Raw genomic sequence first — 18,902 nt, 5'->3', positions numbered from 1 at the left:
GAGGGTAGAAAAATAACCCTCGCAGGAGGATACTGTATTAGTACAAGAAATGAGACAGGAAGATGTAGAAGGTTTTGAAGCCAAATGTCCACAGAATCTCATCTGGTGAGGTGTAAAGGAGAGGAAAGTATCTGACCTGAATTCCCAGGCTCATCATCTGAGTTAGTGATTAAATGGGTGAGTAGTGTGATTAACAGGGATGGGATATACATTTAGAAAACCCTTTCTACCTCCTCAACTCATTAATGCTTTTACTATTTATTTTATCTTTCTATAGCCTTTTTATACTTCAATCTTGCCAATAAAATAAAAACATGACTATCTCACTTTCCTGATCATCTATTTGAGTGGTTTGAATCTGATATGATTTTGGATTAGGTTCATAAACCAAATTATTTTTTTAAACACAGGGCCATCAAAATGATCTTGCTGTCCCCTTAATGGAATCACTGTCAGCTGCTCCAGCTGTTTCCAGCTACTCCACTTCTTCCTTTTCTTCATTTTACTCTTTCAATTCTCTAGCACTTCAGTTTACCCATTTTATCTCTACTTTTTAGTCAATTACACCTTTTTTCCTCCATCCTTACTGCTGCATGTTTTTCACTTTAGCTAAAACAACCTCTTTTTTTCTGCTAAACAAGTTGCATCTACTTCACATCAGCTGTACAAACTAAAAATTCATTTTCTACTTAGCTTCCCCCACTGAGACACTACCAAGTTCTCAAATATAATGAGGAATCTCCATTATAGCCTTCTCCAAACCTAGTTGTTCTGAGGCATTTCTCAATTGTACTCTTTTCTCTCCCCCAATTTTATATTTTAAAAACTGAAATCATATTAAAAAATTGAAAGAATGGTAAAAGGAACACCCACATGTCCTTTACCTAGAGTCAACATGGTTAACGCTGCCATTTTTGCTTTTTTCAGAAATATGTAATTTTTTCCAAACCATTTAAAAACAAATTGCAGGAATCATGACATTTCAAGCTAAATACTTCATCAGATATTGTCTAAGAATAAATTCGTTCTTCTATATAACCATAATATAATCCAAGACATTTAACATTGATAAAATATTATCTGATACTCAGAAACGGAATTAGGGATCAAGCTAAAAGAATTTCACAATACAATCATTCGGGTTTCTAGTTCTCTGATACAGATCCCAATACAATGCCCCTGGGCATATGGACTGTTTTAGAGGCTCAAGGAAACGTTACTTTTAAAGCCAAGAAGAAACAAGTGAGTATCTATTATATTTCAGATGGCATTCAATAAACATTTAATAAACAAGTGAGATCTTAAGAACTTTTTAAGATAAAATTAATGCCTTCAATAGCTAGAAAACAAACTAGCAGTCAGACTAGTAGTAGACAGCTCTATTTTTACCCATGGGACTCCACTCAGATATCTTTTATATTGTAAAACTAGTATCTTCCTGACTGAGACCATTTTCTGAAATTATAATTTCATATACTTCCTAATTCTCATCTTTTTCAAATGTAAATGATTTATCTATTAACTACTAATGCAGTAAGAGATCTGTTATTAAACTATCAAGTGTTATAATACTACCTTGTCTTAAGCTTTCACACCCGTTATGTTATTTGCATGACCCAGATGCTTGGCAGGTTTGGTTTATTAACCCTATTTTGCAGATAAGATTACTGAAACAAGTAAATAAATAAAAATGCAAGGTTAAAAAAAGAAAGGCAAGGTCACTAGTGAACTCTAGAAGTGGGAGTAAAACCTAGGTTATCTGATTATTCATCTAGTGTTCCTTCATTTTAGAAAAGCTGTTGTTTAAAGGGATACTTTAAAAATATAAATCACTCCCACCCACCTACTCCCCTCAGAGATTTGCTCAAACAATTAAGTAGTCTTCAAAGTTAACAGGAAATGACAGAACCAAAAATAAGTGGGGTGTGGTCTCGCCTCTGAAAAAGCTTTCAAGCTGTGAATAAATACAGACAATACTGGCTACACAGATTAGCATCTGACCAGGATTTTGTACCCAATACAATGAACCTCAGTTATATATATAGTGACACGTTACTTTCTCAGAAGAAACTTAAAATTATTTGCATCGCTGGAGAGCCCAGGAAAAAAGCAATCTAAGTCACCAAGAAGTCAAAATTACTATAGTCAAGTTCTTATACTGATCCCAGTTGTACCGTGTTGAGTTGGAATTGTATAGAAATTAACAGCCACGATTATCTAGAAACATGAAACTTATTGTTCTTCCATTTGTACAGGGCTAATGCACTGTATTAAATATGTAAGGACTTATCTACATGGGTTTGATTGCAGAAACTAATTAAGTATTCTCTAAATAATAAAAAAAAAAGTTCATTTGCTAAATTTTTCTATACTAGAAAAACCCACACATTCTAAGGGCCTGGAATCATTCATGTTTCATTCATTTAGGAGTAATCTTAAAAATACATAACATCCAGTAATCTGTAACTTAGCTGAAGAACAAATTTGGATCATGCAGACTGAGGCTGATGTCCAATTTACTATGAGTATGCCTAGCAGTAAAACATCACCTGCATTTTAACCATGATTTATTTTACTTCTATGTTTAAGGGTAGGAAAGGGTCACCAAAATTTTTCCTTTATATTTCATGGCAAGTTATGGTGGGAATCATATTCTATAATAGCTTTCAGAATTTGAGATTCCTGATGGTCTGAGGACTGCCACTGAGCTTCACTCAGATTCTATTTATTCTGATTTGACACACAATTCTAGTTTATCTGGTTGCCCTGCCTATCTCAGCTTAAGTGGCACATCAGCAGGCAGGACCGGTGTTATTTTGACACAGAACAATACTGGAGGAGATGGATACGATGCTAAAACATTATAGCAGTGAGCAATCATTTTGGTTCAGAAGAAAACTGCCAACAGCCTTATATAGCTAAACACACGGGCCATATTAACAGCATAGGATAGCAATAAATGTGCACACTGATGACCTTAATTCATAAAAAAAAAAAAGGATATGTTTAGCATATTCCGAACCTTGAGTGGGTTATATACTCTCAACGGGTTATATACTATAAAGATTTACATTAAAATGGTCAAAACAATTTAGCCGTTAAAGGGATAAGTCGGCTGGAAACCTGGGTTAGAATCCTGGTGCCTGTCTATGTAAAAAATATAATTAAAAAAAAAAAAGGAGAAACCTCAGTTATATGAACAAATTCACTTAATTCCTAATGACACCAGATAAATGCTGAATTTACTAAATATTGTGTATCAACATATACGATGACATTTTAAGGGAAAAAAACTTAAGTTATACAATAAGTTATGTAGGACAGATAGTCAATATTTATGATGCTTAATGATTTATGGAGGGGGAATAAGTTATAAACTAAAATTCTTCCCCTCACTGAATATTCGATAGGCTTTTCCTCTTTATTCTTGTCACCAATCTTCATCTCTCCTTCTAATACCAAAATGGAAAAAAGTTAAGTATTTCAATAGTTTCCCCTCACTCTAATGATAACCCCTCCATCCACAGTACACTAACACATTTAATATAAGTATATTCCCTTGTAAATTAGGGCTTTCAAACCGATTGTTAATATGCAAGTTACAGAAGAATGTGGTTAAGCATTCCGGTTGGACAAAAGAAGTATACATATCATTGGTTATGTTTAACAGATCTTTATGGGCAAAATCTCCAAAAATCAGTAAGAAACACTTTGTGTTTTGTTCTGATAACAAGAGCCAAAACCTAACACAGGTGGACATCTGAATCAGAGAACATCATTGTCCATCTACAAAGCTCTGTGGCCATCATTTCAAGAGAGCTGTAAATCCCTTAACATCATTAAATGGATGTATTTGTACTTATTTCACCATATTAAGTTTCTTTCAATAATAAGAGTGACTTGTGATGGTCCAGGGAAAGTGGACCAAAAAAGTACTTGTCATTTGTGTCAAAAAGGGGGGGGGGGAGGGAAGGGGCGAGGGAGGGCAGAAAAATCTGATCCTAAAAAAAAAAGGGGGTGGGACGGGAAGCCCTCCCTCGGAAGAAGAGGCTACTTAACTCCCTACCCTTGTCACCCCGGATGGCTTCCCTAAGGTAAGAGACTAGAATAGAGAAATCGTTTCTTCAAAAACAAAAACGTTCGTTTTTTAATTTACAAGGATGGGGCTCCAGTTCCTTTTAGGGTGGTGAGAAGAAGGAAGCCCTCCTCACCTGGAAGACAAACCTGCTGGAAGTAAACTAACCATCTAGGATGTAGGTGTTACCGGTCAAAGTGCAACAGAAAATGCCCAGGGTCCCCATAGAGCAGATCCCCGCCCTCACCTCTTCCACATCCCCTCCAGGTCCTCCTCCGAGGATGGGCGCAGTCTGGGTCCCCCGAGGCCTCCCTCCCGCCTCCCCCTCCGTCCTGCGGCTGCTCCTCCGCTCCCTCCTTCCCTTCCCCAAGCCTTCGCCCAGCCGAGGGCCGTTTCCCGCGGGTCAAGAGGAAGGCCGGCCCAGTTGGCACCTTTGACGATGCGTTCGGTAGTGGAGAGTTGGAGGTTGCTTCCGGACATGGTCCCCTTGGCCTCCTCTCTGCTCCAGGAGACGAGTAGACCTGCACCTCAGCCTCGTCAGCCGCCGCCTTCTCCAGCGGACTCAGCTCCTCGCTCAGGTCAGTCAGCCCGCCCAGCGTCGACCCCGTCTCGTCAGGACGGCCCACGTACAAGAATGAGGAGGCCGCGGCAGCCCCAGGCATAAACTCCACTGACAGGACCAGGGCCCACCGAGCGCTCCTTCCTCAGGCGTCAGGGGCTACGGCCGTGAAGACCGAGTCGAGAGCCACCGCAGCTTAGGGAGGAAACCTGGGCGGCCGCGGCGGCTCGCGGGCCCGCGCTGCTGTGCGCGCACGCGTGCTCTCGCACGCTCTCGCGCGCCGCGCTCCCAACTTCCCGGCAGCCCCGCGCGCCGTCCGCGCCGCGCACAGGCCCAGCGCGCATCCCCGTTGACCGTGCCGGCCGGGCCACCTGACCTCCCGCCCCTGAATAGTCGCCGACCCGGGCATTTCCTTTCACCCGGAGGACGTCGGCACGTCCTTCCAGCTCGCGTGCTTCTCTTGCTGTGGTACTCTGGCTTTGACAGTACATTTCCCCCTCTTTTTACTGCTCGCCCTTCAGCTGACCCCTTCGCTTTTTCCTGCCCCTACCCCGGCCTGTAGCACCTAAAATCAGCCCCCACGCCCTGCACAGAAAGTCCTCACAAAGCAGCGGCCATCTTGTGACTGGGCTGGAGCGTCCTAGCAGCTGTTCTTCGGAGCCGCGAACCTCCTCGCTCTGCTTGTGCTGGGGCCAACTATCAGAGAGATCTTGTCCCCTCAGACCTGCTCCACGGAAGCGTTCTTCTTTCCCTTTCCTCTAGGTTTCCACCCACTTTGACTCTAGGAGTCCCGTTATCAATCTGACCATACCTTTTTCCACAGTTTACCCTCCCGCCATTCATCAAACCTATATTCAAACCCCCTGTGTTTTTCGTTGTTGTTGTTTTTAATTGGTGAGTGCAGTTAATATAGTGAAAAAGTCATTTCGTGTCGGTCCTACCCCAATCCAGTAGTTGGAGTGCTTCTAAGTGAGGTGGACCTCGGGTATGACCCACCGCCTCCTCACTCCCTTTGTGAAGGAGACTGAACCCATGAAACTCTGCTCGTCACTTGCCCAGCCAGAGGCTCCCTTCTTTCCCACTAGACGCAGTACCTGCCTCCCCGGCTCATACTTTACGGTGAAACACAGCAAGGGTAGGTCTTTATAGAGATTTTTAACCATCTGGCTCATCTGTACGACGTTTTGCGCTCTTAAATTGTAACCCTAGAACAGAAACTGCCATAACGCAATTGTCTTCACTCACCTAATATAATAACTGGCCCGCAGTCAAATGTATTTTGATGTTAGCAATAATGGGAAATTGAAACTGATGTCCATGAAAGTATAGTAGATGCAAATTATAGACCAACCAAAATTAAAAGTTACTCAATATCCAATAAATAGTCACATGTGCCTATGTAAATCTAAATTAACTAAAAATCAGTTCCTCGAGTGCACTAGCCACATTTCAAGTGCTCAAGTGTGGCTAGTAGTACTACATAGGATATCATAGAATCGGACATTTTCATCTTCACAGAAAGTCCCATTGGACAGCTCCAAGCTAAAAAAATTAACTCTCCATTAGCATAGGTTTATATATTGGGAGGAGGCTTGGGAATCCAACCCTGAGATATCTCTTGGAGCTTTAACCTAAGGCCATTCATAGCAACCCTGGCAACCCCCCTAAAGAGCACTTCAGGGGACCAATAGAATTTGTATCTGTTTTTATGAGTCTTCACTTCAAGTTTCCACCCCCCAAAATTGTTCAGATTTCTTGAGGAGAGTCTTGATTTAAGGACTAAATAAGCACCCCCCACCTCTGTCAAACAGAGTAAATAAATCTCTAAAGATCAGAAATAAATTGGGCTCCATAGCATAGCAGGTGCTAAAAATTCATATGGAAAAATTTAAATAGGATAGCTAAAACCAAAAAAGTTTAAGAAAATATTGTAAACAATTGTGAAGGGATGGATTATTCAACAATAGTAGTGGAAAAATTGCCCTTCTATAACATCATGTGAAAGTGGTTTAAAGAATTACATATAAAAAGTAAAACTTTTGGAAAAGATTTGCAAAGTCCCCTTTGGGGAATAGCAAGAACGGGGGAAAATTCAACTTCCCCAAGTTGAATTCTTGATATTCTCACAAGCAGTGTGGACAACCAAAGCTATAGGCTGAGCCCCCAGTCTTGGGGTTTGTTCATATGAAACTTAACCCCACAAAGGATAGGTCAAGCCTACTTAAAATTAGGTCTAAGAGTCACCCCCAAGAGAGCCTCTTTTGTTGTTCAGATGTGGCGTCTCTCTCCAGCCAACACAACAAGTAATCTCACCACCCTCCCCCTGTCTACATGGGACATGACTCCCAGGGGTGTGGACCTTCCTGGCAATGTGGGACAGAAATCCTAGAATGAGCTGAGACCCAGCATCAAGGGATTGAGAAAACCTTCTGGACCAAAAGGGGGAAGAGTGAAATGAGACAAAGTGTCAATGGCTGAGAGATTCCAAATAGAGTCCAGAGGTTATCCTGGAGGTTACTCTTAGGCATTAAGTAGATACCATCTTCTTATTCAAGATGAAATGGAGAGGCTGTAGGGAACTGCCTGAAAATGTAGAGCTGTGTTCCAGTAGCCATGTTTCTTGATGATGATTGAATAATGATATAGCTTTCACAATGTGACTGTGTGATTGTGAAAACCTTGTGTCTGCTGCTCCTTTTATCTACTTTGTCAACAGACGAGTAGAACATATGGAATAAAAATAAATAATGGGGGAACAAAAGTTAAAATTAGTTTGAAATGCTAGTGATCAATGAAAGGGAGGGGTAAGGGGTATGGTATATATAAATTTTTTTTTCTGTTTTCGTTTTATTTCTTTTTCTGAATAGATGCAAATGTTCCAAGAAATGATCATGATGATGAATATGCAACTATGTGATGATATTGTGAATTACTGATTATATATGTAGAACAGAATGATCAAAAGAGGAATGTTTGCGTTTGTTATGTGTTTTTTGGTATTTAAAAAAATAAAATAAAAATAAAAGTAAAAAAAGTAAAACTTTTTCAAAAGAAGATGTTAAAGAAGTATCCTATTGGATAACTGGTAATTCTAGAACTAATAAATGCCAACAGATGTTGGCACCTGCTCCCCACCCCCAAAGGGGACGCATGTATTTCCCAGATCAAAAACAACTCAGTGAATTCAGATAAGGACTAAGTACAAAAATAATGAAAAGAATCACAATATATTTGAATACTTGGAAATTTAAACTCTCTCATATACAATAAAAAATAAAGACAATTAAAAGGCACAAAACGGGGAATATTTGCATCTAGTATGTCAGAATAAAGAAATTTCACAATTCAACAGAAGAGCTCTGCAATAAAAATATAAGCAAAGGCCACAGGCAAACGACTCATGAAAGTATAAAATAAAAGCCACTAAACACTAAAAACTGTTTAACCTGAGTAGTAATAAAATGCAGATTAACACAAGATGCCATTTTTCATATAGCAAATTAGAAAACATTTTAAAAGATGACACTCCTGGGTAAATTTAACTTAGCACAACTTCTACAGAAAGGAATATGGCAGTGTCAGTCAAAGAAGATATAGGTATGCCCAATGAAAAGAATCTCAACATCATTAGTCATTAGGGAAATTCAAAATAAATTATATTGAGCTACCACTTTGCTAGCCAACTAAAGCTAAAATTAAAAAGACTGTCAATACTAAGTGTTGACAAAGACGGGAACAACTGAAACGCCATACATTGCTAGTAGGAGAATAAAATGGTAACTACTTCAGAAAATGGCCACCTACTCTATGACCCAGTGATTCGACTCTTAAGTACTTTACCCAGAAGCAATAAAAACATATTCACACACACACACACACACACACACACACATACACACACAAAATGTGTGAACAAATACTCAGAGTAGTTTTATTCCTATAACCCACACGTCCATCAATAGGTAATGGATAAACAAATTATGACATATTCATACAATGGAATACTGCTCAGTGATAAACTGATACATGCAACAATATGGATGAATCTCAAAAACGTTGTTGAACAAAGGAGCAAGATACAATATAGTAGAAACTATATAATTTCATTTCTATTGAAAAAGGATTAAATGAAGTATAAAATTTGATGCAACATTATGCAATTATGAAAATCATATTTTAGATTGGAAAAAATATTTGATATTGTTTCATCCAGCTTGTATACCTATCCACCTGGCCAGGGACAGTTATATTTTTATCTAATTGATTAATTTAATATCACTTTCCTTTTACTTTCTGCACTAATCAGAATTGACACAAGCATTTGAAATGATCAAAATACATGTTCAACTGGCATTTCTACTAATTTCTTCAAATCTAGTCTTCCATCTTACTGGGCTTGTGAGGCTTGGCATATTTTCTCAGGAAACTCCCTAAGTACTTCACAAATCTTAATTAATGACCAGCTCCTCTGAGAAATAATTATGAATACTTTTAATTTAACAAAAGCATAGGGAATCCTTGTTTCAACTGTTGTATAAAAGTAACTTACCTTCAGTTTCTATTTGTATGAAGTCATTAAATATTAAACTTCTCTGTTAAATGAAGGTAAGAAAACTGTAGAATATTTTTAAAATAAATCAAGAATAAAATGAGTGCGTCTAAAATAGCTACACAGAACAAAAGGTATTTCAAAGTGTTGAATCTCCAATTTTATATGAAAGCATACATAGATGTTTTTATTAATAACGTATATTGTACAAACATTACATACCGTATCATATCTCCCTACCAGTGCTTTTAGTTTTAATTATCCTGGCATGGCCCCCCATAGTCCTGAGATCTAAAATAATTAATGAGTCCTGATAAGAATATTGTTTTTGAAGTCTGAAAAACATGGCTCAAAGCAACATCCTACCAATAATAGCTTGATATCAAATGAATAACACGTCTTTAAACACTTGTAGGTAAAAAATACTATCAAAAAGTACAATGAACTAGTAAATACCTTTACAGGTTGATATTCAGTCTTTTGGGTAGCATACAAATCTTTTAATGTGTGTTATCCCTTAGGTCTTCATAGAAGAACCTGATACAATGAGAGCTGTAACAAGTATTGGGGAGCCCCAAAGCTCCCATTGCTCCTGTGTACTTTTCTTTGCATCATCACAAAGCAGGCAGTCACTATTGGCCTAAATAATACAGCATGGTCTAGGAGAAGAGAACTGAATCTCTTTCACAACTGAGCTCCAGCTCATTTCCACAGGAAAATGGCCCTGGCATAGAAGGGGATGGGGGGTAGGGGATGGTGTGGAAGAGGGGTGTGGAGTGGCCTCTTTTCCTCACACACCATATCCTGTCAATTTTCTCCCCCTAAAGTTCATTTTTCCATGCAGCAGATGTTTCTAAACTTAAAGCTTAAAGCATAAGTTTAATTATATCATCTTTTTGCTGAAAAACCTCAGATATCTTCTCTTTTCTCTAGGTGGTCTGACTCCTATCTACTTCTGAGCTCATTTCTTACCTCTTCCTCTCTGTTGGCTATAGTTCAGATACACTGGACTTGTTTAGGTCCCTCAAATAGATGAGCTCATTTCTTTTGTCTGTGATAACAACACAGAATTTCCTATTTTAAACACTTTCAAGCATACAATTCAGTGGCATTGATCACATACACAATATTGGACTACCACTACCACCATCCATTTCCAAACTTTTCTCTCACCCTGAAAAGAAACTGTACCTATTCCAAGCTCATTTCTCACAAGAGCTCTTGCATTTGCTGTCTCTTCTCTAAATTTCACAAAGTCATCAATCAAGATGACTTGATTCAAATGTCATCTCCTCAGAGGTCTTCCCTGACCTCTGTAGTTAAAACTACAACACCCAGCCCTCAGTCTCTTCCACATCACTCCATTAATTTATCTCTTTTATAATTTTGTTTCCCCTCTCTTCTGCAGGAGAGGAATTTTGTCTGTCTTGATAAATCATGCTTTATCTGGCACAGAGGTGGAGCTCAGTAATTTGTTGAGTGAATGATCATCACTTCACTCCTGTCTGGAGTAGAAGTTCTTTCTTAACCCGGAGTCCAGGGATTTCAAAGGTCATTCCCTTCTCCCTTACTTCCCTTTCCCATCCTGCTTCCAACTGTAAATTAAATAAAAATTTTGAACATATTTATAAGTGCTTTGGGTTGAATATGGGAAATGTGTCAGCATATTTTTCAAATTCCCAAGGGGATCCAAAATGTTAATTACTATTGATATCGTTTTTTTATTTGTTTTTTATGGCACGGTGTAACAGGCGAGAATTCTACCACTGAGCTACCCTTGCACGGCACTATTGGTATAGTTTTAATTTATAAAGCCCTTTCTCATACATTTAGTTCTCAATAGGCCAACAGAGATAGGCAGTTTAGAAATTATAATTTCTACTTCATAGATAAGGATAGAGTTCAGAGAGGTTAAATATATCATCAGAGTTCACACTGCCATGGTGAAAAAGACACAAATCCACTCTTTTGGACTCAAAACCCTGTGCTCTTTGTTATACTGCTGAAGACCAAGACAGCATCCAAAAACCTGAGGAGGTTTATCTTCATTTGGTTCAAGCAGCACCAAACTTAACATCTTTCCAAAGATCCTCGTTTAAACTAACTTGTAAGGCTGGATTAAGCTTTTCAATGAGAAAATATTACCATCAGCTAGATCAAAGCAGTTTTCCCATGCAGACAATGTTTTCAAACAAAATATTAAAATGGTGTATGAACCAAGGAATGCAAAAAAAATTTATTAAGCTAAGTAAAGCATAACTAAGAAAATAGATTCGTAGGAATAAGTATACCTTAAAGCAAAGCCAAATGGAAATGATGTTGAGATCTCTATTGCTCAGGTTTTATCTACTCTTTTAGGTAGGATATGTAATTGGGCCATTTGAGCTGAAAAACAATGTAATCTAATTTTTTAAATTAGTTTTCCCAGAAAATGAGAAATTTAAATTCCATCTCTCCTACTCACCCTATATTCAAGAGAGAAGCTGAAGAGTTGCATTTGGAGAATTGCTACAAAATACATATAAAAAAATACATATATATATATATATATAAAGTGTGTAAATTTGGCAGCATATTTCTTCTGAAAGGCCACGCCTATCGAATTCAGCCAATGTTTTCAAAAGAGCTCTTTCTAAATAAGTTATAGGGAACATGCCACTTGAAAGAAACTTCTAATCTAGAAGGATATACTTGATCAAAGAGCTTTTTCTGCTTTACTAGCAAACTATAATTAAAGACCTAATCCTTTAAGAAAAAAAAATCCACTTTATTGACTTCTACCTAAAACCCACAAAGTTATGTCCTTAGAAGGAACTCCCGTTTAACTGGCTTAGGAGTCATTCTTAGATTTTGATGCATTTAAAATGTTAGCCATATGCTTAGATTTTGATGCATTTAAAATGTTAGCCATATGCTGAAAACGTATTATGGTAGAAGAGCAGCATTTCAGAATTACTGCATCAAAGACTTCTGGTCAGGGGTTCCCTGATGGCTTTGTATTTCATGCATGCGTCCATGCTTATGTGGATTAGGCAGTTTTTTCTTAGGCAATTCTGAATGTTCCCAAGATCTTTAAGCAACCCACAGATACAGAAAGAAACCCAGAGTTGAGTGGAAAAAAGAACTACTTTTTGGCGTTATGACTGCCAGGTTGGAATACTTTCTTTTCTTTTTTTTTTTTTTTGACATGAAACAAGTGCCTTTGGGGCAATTATAAAGCAATGAACCAACAAATAAGAAATTAACACTTAGGCATTTGAGCTGTATGCTGTAACCACAAAGACTTCCAAGAATAAGAAGCCTCAACACAATCAGACATGAGAAATTAAGTCCTTCCATAGTTAAGTCAGGTTGGAATACTTTTTGGGTTATTCCTTAATACATAATTGATGCTACCCTCTTGGAATTCCACCCATTCCCAAGGTCAAATATCGCTGTTATTCAGGAAGGATAGTCTCTGTTAAATCCCTTCCTTTGTTTAAAATAAACTCTGAATGAGACATCTAGCAAGAGGAGGTTGTAACCTTGGGAAGAAAAATGTTTTACAGTTGGCACCTTTTAACATATTTAGTTTGAAGATTGATAAGGACCTTTGGATCTTTTCCAATCACCGATTTTTTCCCACTTCAGAAATTTAAAAAGGGCATCTGAAAGAGCCAACTATCATGAATGGAATGCAATTCAGCTTTTTCCAGAAGAATGAAAGGTGATTTCACTTCTGTTGGGATTTGAATCCATCATTCCTCTGAAGTCTAGCTACTTCACACTAAACCATTAAGAGTACAAGTCTTTAAAATAGACTGGGATTTTGTTTTTCCACAGATCAAAAACCCTAATGGATTTCTACTCAAGTCAGATCTCAGTATCCATTGCTGAATGGTAAAGAACAACATACAGAAGCAATTAGATAGGTAAAGAGTACAAATCTATTGTACCTTTTTTTGGGGGGGTGGGGGGGAAGGCACGCATGGGCAGGCTCTGGGAATTGAACCCAGGTCTCCTGCATGGCAGGCGAGAATTCTGCCACTGAGGCACCGTTGTGCCACCTGTACCGTTGCACCGCCTGTTGTACCTTTTAAATTTTATAGTGTTTCACCTTGTACCAGAAACAGCTTAGATGGCTAAGAGTATTACAGAAATAGCTTAAGATCAAAGTTTTAATCTTCTTAATGACCTGTTTACTTTGCTTGGCTCTGTTCCATAGGGGCCATAAACTTACCAGGTGACGATGCATAAACAAAACCATTACCAAGGACAAGAAAAAACAACAGGAACTGCTGTCAATGGAAAAGGTGTTTTCACAAACACAGAACTTAAAGGCATTTCATTTGGTCTTTCCATTCATTTTTTCCAATTGTTTGGCAGGTGTTGGGATCATAGTCAGGAATCAGATATTGCATTCACCTAAAAGGAACTCAGTGTAAAAAGAACAGTAACTTAGTGCAAGCCCTGTAATTAAGCTATGCACACAGAGGAGCTAAACCTACCCTGGAAAGGAAGAAGGGAAGGTGGACAGGAAAGACTTTCCAGAGGAGGTGGCAAAAGCTGAAAAAGGATGGAGTGGCTATCATTTTGAACATCTCCCACAAACAGTGGGAGATGTAGATGATGTAGATGTAGCTACATAATGCAAATTAAAGGACCAACTTGAGTCACTTAATATTACTTAATATATTATTCTTAAGTTAAGGAAAAATTGGAAGGACCGAGCAACAGGCATTTGGGAATCTGTAATGAACACAGTTAACAAGATTGCATTAACTTTTTAACCTTACTACTCATTTCTTTTGGCAAAAATAAACAGACTTCTGACCCTTTATTATAATTAAACTGGAATAAGCATAGGTTTAGAATTTTAAATCTCATGACAGAAAAGTTTTTTCTGTGAGACATACCTGAGATATGGTTTAAGTGAATTAAGTCATCAATCACCACTCAACAAGTTTCAAAATATTTACACACAAGGGAAAATAGAGTGACAGGCAGCTCTTCTTATGAAACACTGTAATTCTTTTATCATGCAACATCAGTGAGGTCACAGGTTCTAAAAAGATAACAATCATTTTAAAGTGAGTGTGTTGTGCTATCTAAAATCCTATACTCGGAATGTATGCTGGAAAGGGAAAGCAAAACTTTGTGGGTCAGTGTTACACCACTGCCACCCTGTGCTTAATAGTCTTCATTACACCCGCAGGCCAAGAAGGGCAGATTGACTACAGCAAAATATCACACACACACAAAAATGATCACACAGGATTCTCAACAATTACAGAATATAGCTTTATTGATAGAATCTTACAAATAAAACATTATAGTTCACATCACATAAGTTATTTTCTTTTCTAATTTCTGCTCGTAACACCTGAGTTAAAAAAAATACTGTGATGGAATTGCAGAACTGTAAAGGGAAATATGAACAATAAAAACCTAACCTCTCTCTTTTGCAAAAACCAAACAACTTTTTTTAAAGCAGATATCCAGCATTACTACTCTTTGGAAGAGGACTTATTAAAAATATACCTTAGGCAAACACATAAGCCTTCTTTTATAAACCCAGGGTGAAAGACCAATTGGGTGAGTCCCAAATTGACACTAGACACAAAATATCTTTGGGTACAAGGACAGAAGACAACCAGCATCCTAGGGGCAAGGGTGAGAAGTAGCAGAATCCCTGTCCTTGCATTACCATTCCTGCACCGGACATATACTTTTCCTCATCAAGTTAATAGGAGCTGAATCATCAAAGAAAGGTTGAAGATACTAATGACAGGGATGAAAAAAGTCCTTAAGATAACTCATTATTCCGTAGACTTCTAATATGTACAAATGCTTAAAACAGCAAATTCAACATTTAAAATTCAAAAAGAAATTGCCACATTTTCAACTCATGAGGCAAATCTGTTGCCAATGGCAACTTACAGTCAGTCGGACTATCTGAGTGTCTCAACCCCTCATCCTAAGCTCCGACTAAGACAGGCTTCTGCACCAGTTTAAAGAGGATTTCCCTTTGAGGCAGTTGTCTAAGAAGGAAAGTTTTTAAGTTAATATAGGCAAGAAAAGGGAATGGAAGAAAAGGGAAAGCGCCCTACTATTTCTCGTATTTTATTTTTCAATTTAATAAAGATTCTATTTTTAAACTCCTCTCCTAAACCAGAAACCCAGCAACTCTAACTTAATTTTCTACTCCAAGATAAATGGCATTTTTAAGGAATGACAAGATCTACAGGGAATGCCAAAAGTATACATTTAAATTATCAATGTTGAGTTAAATAAAGTAAAATCTTCGAAAGTCTTAGATGTTGAATGTTAATTTTCGGCTAGCTCCTGAAAACACTTCAAGAAAAATAAAACAGAAAAGACAAAGAACCATTTTAAACAGCAACAATAACAAAGATAATATAAAAAATTAGATTCCAACATTCAAAGGAATTGGTTCTTTGGTAAAACTGGACCATAACCCTATCAGGAGTCAATCCTGATATTTAATATAGAATCTTGATAACTGAAGTTTTCCTTCTTCTTCAGCCCAAAGTCAATAGGCAAGACAAGGAGCAGCTTTCCCTCTCATGTTCTTTCCAAAAAATAATCCTGGCTTGAGAGAAGTTCCCCAAGAAGAATAAACAAAATAGATGCAGCTTATAATTACTATATAGTAGGTGGATTATCTGCATAAGTACAGAAAAAAACACAGGTGTTGCCAATGGACCAGTAACTTGTCAGTCATGCACACAAATAGTTTGCTAACCCAGCCCCTGGGCTGCAGCTGTGGGCACCACAAAGAAAGGCTTCTGGGGAGATTAGCTCCCCAAAGTGGCTAAAGAATCTCACATTATCAACATGATAATAATAAATCAATTCACCTAGTGAACCTGGAGATTAGCTCCACCCTGAAGCCAGAGTTCTGAGGAGAGAGCTCCACAGTGCCTGAGGCTGGTCTACAGTTTCACAGACAAGCATAACCATCCATTTTCTGAATCGTTAAAGCAATTCATATTCAATTCAAAACAGAACTCAATGCTCCTGTTTGAGGGTAAGGGAGGAAGCAGGAACCTAGGTAATGCAGTTTAAAACCCATTCACGGGTGGCCCACAGTGGCTCAACAGGCACTCACCTGCCATACCGGAGACCCGGGTTCAATTCCCGGTGCCTGCCCATGAGAAAAACAAAAACAAACAAAAAAAACCCTTCACAACCTGTCCTACCATCACCTGAAGTACCCCAACCAAAGATTGTGATCTTACATTTCAGAGTTCCCTAAGCACTTCACTTTTATGTTATTAGCAAATTCTAAATCTTGCCTGCAGTGCTTCCATTTCTCCATAGTCTTGTCTACGGGGGCATAAACCACATTCCAGTTTTCAAAATCAGCTTGTCACTCTGGAGAAGTCATGACTGGGGAGGGAAGTTTGTGTAGTCTCCCCTATAATTCAAGCATCTTAAATGTGCTCAGAATGTAATTTTAGGGAGGCAGTTAAAAATTTTCCGGCCCAGACAACCTGCCAGCCAGCCTGGCCAGCCATGAACACTGGGGGTGCTGCCACAAAATCAACATCCAGCATCTCGGCAGGAATACATAACTACCACTAGGGGACATATGTCATCCAGTTCTACTTTCCTTCTCATTCAAGATTATCCTTGCATCTCCTCTTGCTCCACTCATATGTTCTTAGTTTTAGCTCTCTTTGAGGAGTCATAGGCAACTGAACAGACTTTGAAAAAAAGAACGGGAGGGCTTCCTGTGTGCTGTACCTCTTGTGTAGTTATATAGACACCCCATTTCAAAATGTGCCAACTTGAGGTCCAGGATGGATATTTAGGTCCATGGGCCCCAAATTATAGATTCATCTCCTAAAATTTGTAATCAAGTTATGACCACTGGCAATATTTTTGCATTGTAGGGTAAAAGTTTCAAACCTCTCAGTGCTGGTTAAAAGAGGAAAAAAAGTTAGGCTTGTCTTCTAAGCTGTATCCAGGCTCCTGAGTCACTATGAGAAAAGTGGGAGAGGAAAGGGTAAGAAGCACTACCCTAGAGGTTGGTTACCAGGGTGGCTTATTCCTAAGATAGGACATTTTAAGAACAGCTGACATTTGAATGCAAGAATACAGTCCGTGTCAGTTTTTAATAGAACTGCCATTTCCATGGTGCTGCATGGATGCCAAGTCCTTGGGCCAGGGATCAGGCAGCCAAGGACCCCCTTCCACTGCCACTGGCTCCGGCAGTGCCCTAGCCGATCTGGATCTGTCCGGAATACATGGTGAGGAGCAGCATGATGGTGAAGCCGGTCAAGAGGCCCAAGTTCTGGATGATAAAGGGGATCAGGGTGCTGCCCTTCCTTTCGTCCTCTTGGCAGACCTCATTCATCTCAGGAAACTGAGATGGAAGAGAAAAACAAGAGCACTGCAATTAATTTCTTATCCTTGGAAGCCCAGGACAAAGTAACTGATCTTATATATAAAATTATATTAATATGTAATTTGCTTATAAAGAAAATTAACAGCAGTATCAGCTAGAACCTTGAATGTCATAACCTTTCTTCAAGTTGGTTACCACCACTTTACAACTCTCTAAGTAAAACTAAGTATCCATGTGACCTTGGATGTGTTTAGACACTGGCTAAAAATAAACGTGCTTCAACAAAAATAAAACTTTTCATTATGGACTTTAAAAACACGCAAAAAAAGATCTTTACTACCAAAAAAAAAAATGCAATAGATAAAAATTACTTCCATCCCCCTATCCTATATTGTCAACACCTCTTTTCGACATGAAAAAATTAGAATTGGCACAGCCTCAATGTCCCTAAAGACTGGGAGAAGGATCAAAGGAGGAGTTATAACAGAGAAGACAGGATTTAAAAAATGAGTATGACTGCTGAATCATCAAATTGCGCTTCTTTTAGTCTCCAGTGTCTTGGAGCAGCTAGAAACTGTGGAACTGCAACTCATACCAAAGTTTGAAATCTGTTCTGTAACTGCTTGCTAAATTTTCTTTGAAATTCATTGCTTTTTTTGTCTATGTTATATTTTACAATGTAAAGACAAAACAAAACATTAAAACAAACAAAAAAGCCCACTGTCCCTTGAGCTATCTTCCCATCCAACAAACTGAATAATCTGGTCCAGCTTTACCTACATGGCGTAAACTACGGAAGACTTACCATATCAGCCAGAGAAATGTACAAGAACATGCCCCCAGCCAGTGCAAAGATCCAATTGGCAGAAAAGTGGCTGCCGGCCAGGATCCCAAAGGCCAGACCCACGTAACAGCAGCAGGCAGAAAGGAAGTTGAAGAAGAGAGCTTGCTGGATACTCATCCCAGCATTGAGCAGGATGACAAAGTCTCCTACAGCAGGAGAAAAAGAAAGGGAGAGATGTTGAAAGAGCCATACAAAGTCCTGGGAGTCAAAGTACAGTGATGAAAGCAGACTGCTTAAAATATGGGTCAAGTCTGGGTACAAATCAAGATAGGCATGGATTTGAGAACATCTTCATGTTCAGGATTTTTTTTCCACTTGGGAAACTGGCAATGTATTTCTAGCCCAGAGTCTGAAAATAATTCATAGGATTTTTTATTTTTTAATTTTTTATTAATTTTTTTTCACATGGGCAGGCACCAAGAATCAAATCTTGGTCTCCAGCATAGCAGGTGAGAACTCTGGCACTGAGCCACCATTGCTCATAGGATTTTAAAAGCAGATAACCAACTAGCAATGGCCTCA

The 18,902-nt window shown here is 38.6% G+C and overlaps 2 protein-coding genes across 9 annotated transcripts in view; both read right to left on the bottom strand.

Moving 5' to 3' along the window:
• PPP3CC (protein phosphatase 3 catalytic subunit gamma) overlaps positions 1-4,888 on the bottom strand; it is a 179,700-nt gene extending 174,812 nt beyond the window's left edge. For 4 of the 5 annotated variants that reach the window (XM_077152751.1, XM_077152753.1, XM_077152752.1 and 1 more), the window contains exon 1: positions 4,507-4,888. In XM_077152751.1, the coding sequence (XP_077008866.1) occupies positions 4,507-4,555 (49 nt within the window). In that variant the 5' untranslated portion in view covers positions 4,556-4,888. Of the gene's footprint in view, positions 1-4,322; positions 4,420-4,506 lie in introns of those variants that run through there. The other variant, XM_077152755.1, reaches the window with a different exon arrangement.
• Positions 4,889-14,455: 9,567 nt separating this feature from the next.
• SLC39A14 (solute carrier family 39 member 14) overlaps positions 14,456-18,902 on the bottom strand; it is a 58,715-nt gene continuing 54,268 nt past the window's right edge. For all 4 annotated transcript variants that reach the window (XM_077152748.1, XM_077152745.1, XM_077152746.1 and 1 more), the window contains exons 8-9: positions 18,342-18,526; positions 14,456-17,554 (exon numbers count right to left, since the gene is read on the bottom strand). In XM_077152748.1, coding sequence (XP_077008863.1) covers positions 17,408-17,554; positions 18,342-18,526 — 332 coding nt within the window. In that variant the 3' untranslated portion in view covers positions 14,456-17,407. The remainder of the gene's footprint in view (positions 17,555-18,341; positions 18,527-18,902) is intronic.

This window comes from Tamandua tetradactyla, chromosome 3 (genome assembly GCF_023851605.1).
Source record: "Tamandua tetradactyla isolate mTamTet1 chromosome 3, mTamTet1.pri, whole genome shotgun sequence".
In the NCBI taxonomy this organism is placed as follows: domain Eukaryota; kingdom Metazoa; phylum Chordata; class Mammalia; order Pilosa; family Myrmecophagidae; genus Tamandua; species Tamandua tetradactyla.
The sequence above is the reverse complement of the archived record's forward strand: the minus strand, read 5'-3'. Positions and strand labels throughout refer to the sequence as shown.